This window comes from Lepisosteus platostomus, chromosome 26 (assembly GCF_059453375.1).
Source record: "Lepisosteus platostomus isolate fLepPlt1 chromosome 26, fLepPlt1.hap1, whole genome shotgun sequence".
Taxonomy (NCBI): domain Eukaryota; kingdom Metazoa; phylum Chordata; class Actinopteri; order Semionotiformes; family Lepisosteidae; genus Lepisosteus; species Lepisosteus platostomus.
In genome coordinates, this window is record NC_142636.1 from 12,263,100 (window position 1) to 12,275,229 (window position 12,130).

The 12,130-nt window shown below is 36.4% G+C and overlaps 1 protein-coding gene across 1 annotated transcript; it reads right to left on the reverse strand.

Moving 5' to 3' along the window:
- Nucleotides 1-2,830: 2,830 nt before the first annotated feature.
- Nucleotides 2,831-12,102, reverse strand: LOC148640189 (lens fiber membrane intrinsic protein-like). Its single transcript, XM_088621106.1, has 7 exons — nucleotides 11,839-12,102; nucleotides 11,345-11,498; nucleotides 8,318-10,277; nucleotides 5,677-5,911; nucleotides 4,674-4,823; nucleotides 3,778-3,912; nucleotides 2,831-3,185 (listed from the first exon to the last, which is right to left on the reverse strand). The coding sequence occupies exons 4-7, from the start codon at nucleotides 5,849-5,851 to the stop codon at nucleotides 3,124-3,126; spliced, it is 522 nt and encodes a 173-aa protein (XP_088477232.1). The 5' UTR covers nucleotides 5,852-5,911; nucleotides 8,318-10,277; nucleotides 11,345-11,498; nucleotides 11,839-12,102; the 3' UTR covers nucleotides 2,831-3,123.
- Nucleotides 12,103-12,130: the final 28 nt, after the last annotated feature.

Consider the following 12,130-nt stretch of genomic DNA (forward strand, 5'->3'; position numbering starts at 1 on the left):
CACTGGGAACAAGCTGCCAGGTAGCATAACAGATAGAACATGGTAGTCAACACAAAAGGAAAACATAGAGACATTGTCCTGGTGGGGATAAACATTGTATAGCAGTTTGACTAAGCAAAGCACTTGGCACATGCAAATCTGAAATAATATACTCCACAGCAGTCAATGGATTAATTATTAAGTTCAGGTAAGAACATACTTTCTTTGTTGCAGAATATGGACACTTTTATACAGTATATATATTGAGTTGTTACGTTAGAGATTCACCACAATTAATGAGTAACAAGAGTTTTATGATAATTCATTTCTTCTGCTGTCTTATGGTCTTGTTTTTCATCTACGCTACCTGAAAACTGCATCCAGGTTTGGTCTGATGAAAGGCTGGGAATAAATAAAAGTTTATATTCTATATCAGGTAGAACAACCTGTTTTCAATGTACTGATTTTAGCCTTGATCAAATCAAAACTTTGAACATCTGCCGACTATCATAGCTACAGTAATATCAATTTGAAAGATGTTCCTGGACAAACTAAAAGCTAGTAGGTCAATTGAAATTCTTGATTCAAGATTCAAGGTCAATGGGTCTTTATTTGGTTCATCATGGTGACAAAAATTGAAATCAGTCCTGTGAACATTCACCTTTATGCAGCCAATCCATAATAACAGCAAAAACAAAGAGTAAAATGATGCAAGTATTTTGTTCATCTCAGCATACCAAAAACAAAATATTTCTTTGCAAAATTCAGGAGACACTGTAGAAATTGCAAGCAGTATTTTCTGCCATGGGTTTAAAAATGAATGAAAGCCATGAAGCACAGAGTAATGAGGCATTTAAATGTACTTGAATTAAAACTTTGCAAAACGAAGGAGGGAGAGCATAATTGTGATTGTATGCAGCCCCTAAATTATGGCGAGAGACTGCCATCAATTTTTATACAACTGATGGACTTGCATTTTCAAAGTCTCTCCAGTTTCCATCTACAGTATTTCTTACTGCTTTGCCCATTGATGAAAACTGAAGGGCAAACAGCAAATGCGCATTCGCAAGAATGAAGTCAAGAGAAGTGCAAAAGATGTCATTATTAGTTGACACTTGTAGTCAAAGCTGAAGAGAAAACTATTGTGATATGCTGAAGGTGCCTGCAGAGGGCGCTCCTACTCTGTCCTGTCTCTCGTTTCCAGTGGTTTGCTGTCCTTCCGGTGTTTCTCTCTCTCTCTGGGGATATATATTTCTGGGTCTTTCATTTGCCTTCGCTCAGCATTGACGTTCCGATGTCCTGAGACCTGCCTAGCACCAGGTCGCCCCACGTCCGCTACCTGAGGGCATAGGTTTCTATACGGCATTTCCTGAACAGCTGAGCCCGGGCTAACCCCCATCTCGCCGCTACGCATAGGGTCTTTCATGCTCTCCTGTCATTCCACGGTTCGTCCTTTTCCGACATTCTTGACAGAGGGGCTGGTTGTCAAAAAAGAAAGAGGCTCAGCTATTAAAGACACTTGTTCTGCGCATTTGCAGCGAGTGTCTGGGCTATGTCATTATGTACTGTAACGGCAAATGAGCTTCCACAAGCCGGGGAACAGAACTGGCTTAATCTAACCAGGGAGGCAGAGTTTCCTTCGGATTTTCAAAGAGGAAACCTGGAAAAACCCACATACAGAAAATATAGAGAGAACATGCAACTCTATGCAGAAGGCACTAAAGGAGGTTGATATCAACCTAGGAGCAAGGAGTTGTGAAGCAGCAAAGCCATGTGTGGCACCCAACCCCAGAATTCAAGAACATTATTATATTATATATATATATTATATTTTAATTGATTTAATAAAAAAAAAAGCTGAGTTGGCCTTTGACCACAATCAAAGGGCTTCACGTCAAAAACATAAAATGTTTGAAACTGTTATTTTTCTCAGAATGATTGAAGAGAGACAATAGTATATTGTCATATCACTTTTAATTATATACTGTAATTATATAACACTTTGATGTCAGATTGCCGTACCCATAATCCAAAATGTAAAAGTGGGGCAAATGAAAAATGGTTCAGTTTGAAAATGCTATGGAAAATCATCTGAACCCTTATCAATCATACATGAATTATGAGAAGGTTAATTCGGACAGTTAAAATAAATGGTGCAGTGAAGTATACTAAAAGCAAAACGTAATTTGGGGCTAGCTCACTCCTGTATCTTACTCCTGATATACTTTTTCATTACATGTGCTGTAAATCCCCTTTACATACGTGTTACTTGCAAAGGTAAATGTTTTAACAGTAGCCTGCTGTAAAAAAATTATACTTATATGATGGAATTCAGTTATTCGGTGGATTAAATTTTGTATTGAAATATTTTAATGTTTTTTTTTCCATTTTTAATTCATCACACTTGTCTACATTAATATCTGTTACAAAAGATTGATAGTATAGTAATTTCTCTTTTTAAACCTCACTAAATAACACATTTATTACTGCATAGCATACTGTATAGCAACCTTTATATTCTATTCTGGCTAAGTCATAGTTTGCTGGTGCAGAATGGCTGCTCTGTGTCTTCCAGGTGGGCATCCCACCTGGCATTCTTTATAGCCATCATTAGTGATTAGATAATATACAGTATGAAAATACCCTAATATGTTATTTTTTTTGCCTCACTACTATTTATCTTCCCACAACATCTTTATTGTTCCAGTTGTCTACATTGTGTGGTGTTGTCTGTTGTACTCTGTATGTCCTGAGAGATCAGCGCGGTTAAGAATGCCAATGTACAGTTTGTGTACATACGGGAATAAACTACTCTACTCTACTATGCTTCAATAGCAGTAGAGCAACACTGTATTGTTTAGAATCTTTATTTAAGATCCAATTTGATGTGTGTTACAGCATACCTCCTCTTTTTATTTTAAAAAGAACTTGAACTACATTCTTCCATGTGATTCATTTTAAAAATTAATTAGTCAGAGATCTAGTGGAAAACAATGAAACATAAGACTTAGCTTTGTAGCAGTCTGAGCCATTTTATACAGTCCTTTTTAATATTGTTACATCATCGATAAAAATGTTCTTTCTCCTCAACCCAGCCTGTCTGCAAGGTTTCAAGCCTGATTTTACACTGAATGAAAAATGATTTCAACGTGGTCCAGCAACTCTTCTGCACTCGTGCATTCTGTAGGCACACATATAGAATATACCTACAGGGGAAGACAGAGGGCAATTTGTTAACAACACTTTTTTTCTTTTCATGTCTTGCTAATGTCCACATTGTTAAATATCACAGCATTCTATAATAGTCATGGAATAGTTCAGAGCATCTTCACGATAGATTATTTTCTTGAACACTGCTATGCAAAAGTATTAAACACCTTACATTGATGCACCCTGCACTGACTGGTTTTGTTTATATGGAGAAGCCTAATCTTAGGGTGATCTCTTAATGAAAGTGGCACCATATTTTTTAAGATGATTAAATTCTGATATATCTGAATGATTTTACCTTCATGGATGTATAGAGTGGAAAACAATTGTATCCTTGAGCTCCTAAAGTTTAAATATCAGTTAGGTGTTTAAGACAAGAAGTAACACTATAGAAAAGCGTACATACAACTTTAATCTTATTTTCTGTGAAAGCAAAAATTCCCTATGTGTATTAATCTTTCTGGAGGGTTTCTGTCCTCTATGATTCAGGGAAGACTTTTCTCTGTTTCTCTGTTTTTCTACTTCTGAGGAGTTAGAAATCAGTTAAGAATATTTTGAAATATTTCGAAAGATCGAAGACAAGCTCACCTGCAAAGAATGTCATAAGAAGAGCAACCCAACCCAGTATATACGACCAGGAGAATCTCCAGTCACCAAAGCGTTTCCCAAGGAAATTGACCGTCACCCCAGTGTAAATTGCCATAGCCAGGAGCACAAAAAGAGCTGTTCAAGAAAGAACATTGTTGATCACCAGTTTGGTAGTGGTTTGCCGTTCTTTTCTTTGCTGATATGGTACAGTTTTTAAAAGAGGATAAGAAGTGATTCTCAATTGCTCTCAATAATCCAAAAAGGCCGGACGAAGGCACAGACTGTAGTCCAGAACAACACTTATATACAGTAATATTTGTATTTCTTCTAGAGCCACACAGTCACATGCTCATTGGACTATCATTGAAACATTATTAAAAGAGCAAATTGTTATTAAAATCTAACAATACGCTCAGTTTCAGGAGAGACATCTGCCTTCCATGTTTGACTGCCCAGTGCTCTCATTTGCTCATCTAACCTAACTGGTATAAACTAATGAAGCAATGTGAAAAGCCCTCACATGAATGAGTTAGTAAAAGCTTTGAATCAACAATCATCAAGGGAACAAGACTTTTTAGACATTTCCTGTCCTGAACAAATGGATGTTATGCACAATCTGCAGGTGGTAGAATTGGGAATTCTGTTGACTCTGGTAACTCTACCAGCATGATCTGATTTGGTCTGGACTTCTGTGCATGTGTTGAGAGAACAAGGCTTTATACAGTATGCTGTTGTGTATCAGAAGTCCAATACCAAATCAACTCACTCTTGCAAGGTATGACTCTCCAAGACAGTCTTCTCTCTAATCTATTTTCCCTGTTCCGAATCGTGCTGAGATGACCTGCTGCTAATCCCATGTGATGCACTTCAGCTAATTCTGACAAAATGTGACTTACTGGAGACAAAAAACATGATCCCAGCTGCAAAGGACCTGTTGAACCTCTCAAAGGCGGAGAAGTGAGCAAAGGACAGGATCCCAGCAATTATTCCAGCAAAGCAGGACATGGCGGAGAGTATCATGAAGGCCCTTGTAGCATTCCAGTAGGCTGATTGATACAGAGGAGCAAAAGAATGAGAAAGATCAAGCACAAGGAGAAATCCCCTCATTGGAAAAAGCATTTACCTGGAATGAACCAGCAACTGATATGTAACCATATGCACATTGTATCATCAAACTGTATCACTGCACTGAGAAAATGACCAAAACCCCATTTAAACAGGAATTAAAATGGGTGCACGGTTGACTCTTAAGAGACAGTGAAAAAAGAACGAAGAGACTTTTAGTTGTAAATTCCAATAGCCTGCCAAGAGGCAGTTTCGATACTGGAGTTTTTGACATACTGTCTTACTGAATGCCTACAATGGAGAAGATTATGAGAGACCTGCATTTTCATTTAAAAAATTTAACTGAAAATGAGGATAATAATTAGAAAAAAAAACTCTCAAGTCTATCACACCCTGTGATATATCAGGACCACAATATTTAAGCTCCTTGATTATAGATCAATCAGTCCTTTGTGGTGATTTGCATTATTTGTGCAATTTCAGTAGACGTTTCAGCCTCGATGTGGTAATTTCCGTACAGTTAGTAAGTCCATTAGCACATTTGTAAAAGTTAAAATAATAATGCACTTGCCATTAAGTTTGCTGACCAACAGAGGTCTCCCTTTCACATCAAATATTGCATTTCAGGGCTAAAGGCTACCTACTGTCAATAAATGATGCACATTTAAGACTGAGAACCAGAGACACATTTTTACAAATATTGTACAACAGGAAAGGGCTGAATAGTCAGGTTCCTATAGGGCAGTTCCCTGTAATCTTTCAAAATAGGACAAAATGATCTGTAAAACCATCAAATCTGTTCTCCGTCCATTGCCTCCTCTTTCCTTCACTTACCAATACTGTCAGTCTGCATGTAGCATTTCCCAGACATGCAGTATCTCCACAGCCCCTGATGGGCAAAAGCCCCAGACAGGCGGTATTGCATCCAGTAGTCCGTTGCCGTGGAAACCACCAGGAGGATGTTTCCAACTATCGCACAAAACAAGCCACCTCCCATGAAGCTGTACATTCTGAGGAGCGCTGCTGGTAGGACCAGTGACCACACGGAGGAAACCTACAGGAATACAGACTGAACAACACAGCACCAGAAACCACCTTTGTAAAACCAAAAATGAAATACAAAGCGAAGCTATACACTTTAGTCTGTTTCTCTGTGGAGATCATAGGTGCAAGTCATTTTTTTGTATTTTTCGTGGTTTTCCGATGCTTACGCAAATCATTTTGCTTTGCCACAGTGTGTATCGTACTTCATCGACTTCGTTTAGTACGAATATTCACGTCGTTTTCAGACCAAAAACCTTTATGTATTGATCAAGCTGATGGAAAACATTACTAAGAAATGGCTTTTTGTTTACTTTCAAATTTTTGGGAAAGTCATTTAAGAACACATAGTTATTGTAACATTCAAAACCTGAATATGGCATATTCAATTTGTGACACATGTCCCTGAAATAAATATGTAAGTCTTTGACATTTACCTGTCACATTTTTGAGACCTTCTTAATGAAGTCATTTCGATAGTCATGTTTAGGTCAACTTTGCAAGCCTGACAGATCCTAAAATGCTCACATTTACCTAAACACAAAGTTTAAATCATCTCACAAAATGTATCGCTCACTGTATATATCCAATATAGGCAAATCTAAAAAAACAAGTGGTTCTACTCTCAAACAGATTAGGGGTCTTATGTTTCTCATTCTCTTAAAGAAAGTAAAACATGATTCAGCCTCTGACAAGTGTGAGGAACATGTTTACAAATAGCACACATTATTGTTTAAAAACAGCAACCTAATGCGTACTCAGTATTCTCCACAAACACATTTTAACATGAATGTCCGTGCAGTGTAATCTTAAGCAAAAGTACCATACAGTATTACACTCAAATGGTTATACAAAAGGCTTAAAATATTGCTGAAATCCTGATTGTGCACTTTGTCTTGTGACATGCAGTAGCTAAAATATCAACATTTTACCTAAAGCACCAACAACTATTTAGTGATGCTAATTTCTGACCAGTGAGGCAATGTGTATTTATTGTATGTCTGTTTTTATACATAAACCATAGCAGAGTGGACTATACCAAAGCAACTGCTTATTTTCTAAATTCCACCTGCAGTTCAAACTAGTTTTTCTCCCTTGTCATGTTGAATAATTTAGAGCACGAGCTACTTTGTTTGTTTTTTGTGTGACAACAAAAATAACCAATTGTTATTGTTAAAATTGTTATGTAATATATTGTACCTTTGTTTTGATAGCTTATTCTATGCCTTCTCCTGTCAAAGTGTAGGGTATTTGTTGGGCGGTTTCCTCAGTCTTCTGCCTGGCTTTTAGGAATATCAGATACAGCAGGAGAAGAATACCAAGTGCACAGGCAGAAAGACCAAAAAGGGTATTCTGTTTTGTGACATTCATTTAGAAATTCTAGATGAAATATTACAAGTCTTTAAAGTGCAGAGACGTTACATTTATATTATTATTTTTTAATTGTAAGATGGTATCTGGAATCGAATGTGCTGGTATGCTGTTCTATGTAAAACAACAATTTTAAATAGTCAATCGAATTTCGAGCCACTAAATAGTTCATCAGATAAATTCCTTTTCACATTCTACAAATATTGTCAGCAAAGTTTTATTGAGCACTGGAAGTAGGAGTAAAGATTTTGTGTGACTTAAGAGACAAATCTAGAGAGTGATTTCCAGACATCGATAATTGCAGCCATATCATGTACTGTACTTCATATTAAGAGTTGATTCACTTCCAGTTGTTTTTAGAATGATAAAGGTAAAAAAGTTATGATTTCTAAACTTAATGATAAGTAAGTACAAATAAAATATATTTAATAAACTGTATAACACTTAGCAACATTGTTTCAAATAACACTTATGAAACATACCAAATGTAATTGTATCATTGTAATTTGAGCACACACATTTTAAACCATTCTTGATTTTTAATAGTACACTCTATCACACTACAGTTCTGCATATTAGTGTAGTTTACTGTATACAAGACAAGGATACATTATCATCACACTGGAGGAGTACAGTTCACCAAATCCTCAGATGCATGATAAGATACACCTCCTTTTGTACTGCATTGTGATTAATGAATGATTACTCAATAATCTTGTGGTTCACATATTGTTAATAAAGAGCTTTGAAAAACCAAAAACCAGAGAGCAAAAATAAAAAGCAATCTTCAGCTGTCTGTGTTGCACACAATTAAATTGTGCAAGTTTTCATTCAGTCCCTGAATCCGAGAACCACATAAAAAGAGACTTTCAATACACTTTTATTTAGCTGTTGTATTTTTTAAGGGGACAGATAATAACTAAAATATACCCAAACATACGATTGACAATACATTTTGGACCCCAGATACTCTTACATGCTTGCTGTTATTTCATCGTTTGACAGAAGTCCAGCGCCCATTTTGGACGTTAATGCATAATCGAATAAACAAATTAAGCCTTACCTCAATAAAATTCTTGTCTCCCGAGATTGACAGAGTGTTGCTAACTCTATGCCAGCTTCAAGTCAAAGAGACAGCAGTAGGCCAAATTCCAAAAAGTTATCCCCTTGGCATTTTTGTTGATGGTGGCAAAACCTTTTAATAGTAAAACTATTGAAAGTGTTACTGGCAACTGGGTCATGTGATTTCCATACAAGCCTATGGGATGCCTGTTTTTTCTTCTGGAAAGCCAATGTGCAGAGGCTGCACTCCTGGCCATTAAATGGAACTTGCTGAGGCCTATAGTTTCAATAGAAGCCCAAGGCTATTGGGGCCTACAGTATCGACAGGGGCTCACACAACAATTTAGAGGACAATGCTCTCCCAATTCAGTCAAATTGCTGCTTTGCAGAATTAATATGCTCCATATAGTGGAAAAAAAAAGAAAAGAAAAAGTTCCTATTATTTAAACTGGCCACAAGACAACAAGTGGAGCTGTTGTGTTTAGCTAATGTATTGATGTGAACAGTATGATACAAAATGTAGACTTTATTAATTCATCTAAAACAGTAGGGCATGGGAATGTAACATTTCTCCTCCTTTTCTGATAGCTTGTAAGTATACCAATTTATTGCTCAAATTAGGAGTGTCCATTTTTGTCTGCACTGGAAGAATTATTGGAATAGAAATCGAAATGGACTGTGTCAAAGATTTTTAAATGAGGGGGGCTGATAATGAAGACCTTAATCTCAATCCTCAATATCGGTTTTTAACCCATGTTTTTTGAGACATTTGTCACAATAATTTTCAAGTTTCCTTTCCCAAATGACCTGACTAGTGGAGAAGTTGTGGACTGAGGTATAGGAACTTTAGGGGTCCGAATGATTTGGCTCAACAGCAGTGAAGAATCAAAGGCTGGATGAAAACATATCTATTCCTAGAAGAGTTACTGGTAATTAGTTACTCCCTTTGCAGTTTGTGCCTTAATAGTAGATACCATAATGTGACAACGCGTGCAGTTATTTGGAATGCATCTTGAATTATTTGGTCCTGAAGTCCTGAAGCTCACAAAATGTAATTTACCAGAAGGTTTTGGTACTTTTTGGAATGATGTACTTTCTATAATACCAATGTTACACTTTTAGTTCATACAGCTTACTAGCAGGCAAGTAGTGCAATTTGATTCAATGGTGTTAGTTAGTCCGCCTACCAAGCACTAATATTGTAAGTGGATAGCAGCTGTGTGTTTTTATCAAAAGTTTGCTCATTGGAAAATATTCTTCCACTGAGTATTCTTCCGAAAAGGACTGAAATTTACAATCAGATTAGACATGCATCAGCAGTTACTGTATATCTGGAGTTAAAGGATAAAGAAATCATCTTGAAAACTAATGTCATCATTCTTAATAGTTCCTTTGACTTCTGTAATCATTCCAATGTTGCCCCACCTTATGACATTCAACACTACAGCGCATCACCCGAATTCAGACAGACTCATTAAAATAACGCTGGTCAACTTTTCATTCGGTCTAACTGGAAGAAAAAGTGAGAACTTGAAAATATGTGAAAATAATCAATTGCCCTGTCATGTACAGGTAATATTAACAGTGCGGGGAATAAATGGCCTCTAGAATTTGCAGTACCAGTATATATTATAGCAGGTTTTTAGTCTCTGAACAGAGTTCCTCTGGATCCATCCATCCATTTTCTAACCACTTCATCCAACTCAGGGTCACAGAGGAACCAGAACCTATCCCAGCAAGCAATGGGCTCAAGGCAGGGTTGTATAGGAGAGAAGTCCTGTGGATCTCCAAAATATGAAAAACGTTTCTCTTGCTGTTGCAATTTTGCAGAAGCGATGTTTATTTGTTTTCAGCCATATGGAATAGATCCCATTTTACAGAGAAAACGTGAATGACATCTCTTTATTGATGATCTTTGATCCTGTGGCTTGCAAGTTTTCATAGACTGCCTCCTCCACAGCCTGAGTGGGATGAGAGAAAAGAATATCGCCGAAAATATTAAAGATTAAGACTTAATGGGTCGCTGTGTCAACAAACAAACCAAGACATTCATTCCGTACTGAAAATTGAAAGGAAATAAGTAAATACAATATTTTGTTTGTGTGGGGCATTCTTCTGGTGTGTGGGAGATTATGAAGATAGTAAAGCTGTACAAGATCATCAGGAGTAGAGTAAAACATAAGGACAAACATAATAGCATTGAATTGCAGGGCAGTGTTGATGACAATTATTTTGTTTTTGGAAAAAAAACACATTTTCCTGCACTAAACCCTTGTCCACTGTTGGTTCAAAGTACCTATCATGGGGGTCTTGGTTTAAATAATATCACTAAAATCAATGACAAAGTTGACCCAGTGATCATCTTCGGGGGCAACAGTGAAATACAAGACTTTGAAAAGGATGGCTCATACCCTAGCTTCCCTTGAGAAATGACTTGAGAAATCCATAGATCAACTAGCTACTAGCAATGAAGAAGCTAAATGGGCTGAATGCCTTCAGTTTGTTTGTAACTTTTCTATTGTTCTTGCGTTAGTCAGAATAATAAAGATTAAATTATCATAATGGTGACTAAAACATGAATCAGTCCTTGAGGTATCCCAGACAGTGATGGTGACAGATGTGACACAGGCAACATACAGTGTAATGCCTGGATCACAGTTGATAGTGCAGAGTCTGATCCCTTTACTATCTGAACTATTGAGTACTAACTGCTATCTGAATTGCTGAGAAAACCACAGGATTCTTCTGATTACTTAATCTTGTAAAACATTTTACATGTTTTTGCTGCTGCATTTCTCATTTTTTCAGGTCCTGATGATTTTAAAGTGCCGAACATTTTGAAGTATTTTGAAAGGCAATAATCTCAGTAATATTTATTCAGAACAGCAGCAATCCAAACATAAAACTGTTATCATGGGATTCTTTTGAATCTAATCCTCTTCAAAAGAGTGTGATATTCTGTAATACAAAGGAAAGAATTCAGTACCTATATATAGTACACCATCTAGTGGTAAATCAGTATAAATACCTTATTTTTACATAGCAGAGATCTAGGATACTCAATCTCATATGCTCTTTCATTTGTTCCAGTCAGATCCTCCTCCTTCTGTTTTGTTTGAGGTGTTAGGTTACTCATAACCATATCCTTACTGTTAGCTTTACTTGTGCCTTTAACAGAGGAACTGGAAAAGAAGTTTAAAGTGTGTGCAATTTTTTACAATTAACAAACACCAGAGAATTTGAAAGCCATTTTTCTATGAAAATATATATATATTAGATAAATGCTGCCAATGTATTTTCTTTACTGTTTAAAAGTAAACAACTCTAAACTTGATGCTCAATCTTTGTTTTTTAACAGTTTTATTTCTCATATTTCTCTGATTCTCTCATTTCTTTTCTTTGTCATTACTAAGATAACAGTGATTTCAGCTAAAGTGTTTTCGTTCATCTTTAAAATGCAAAGGAATCATACAATGTTTTGTGAGAAAATATATAAACAATAATTGTTACATTTATACTTACGACAAGTATTTCCTGCATCCAATCATTATACAAAGAATGATTAACAGTGCAGCACCTCCCACAATGCTATAAATGATCTTCCAGTTAAAGATGCCTTTTAGGGGGAAAAAAGCACTGATTCTTTACTAAATGTCATGTACACTGCAGTGAGTCATTTCAGATTAATACAGTTGTGTTTGGGAGGGTTGTAAACAAAACGACAAATGGACATGTTACACCCCCATCAGTAGTTAAACATGAAGTTCCACACAAATTAAAAATGGGATGATAACCACAGAGAGAATAATTCCTT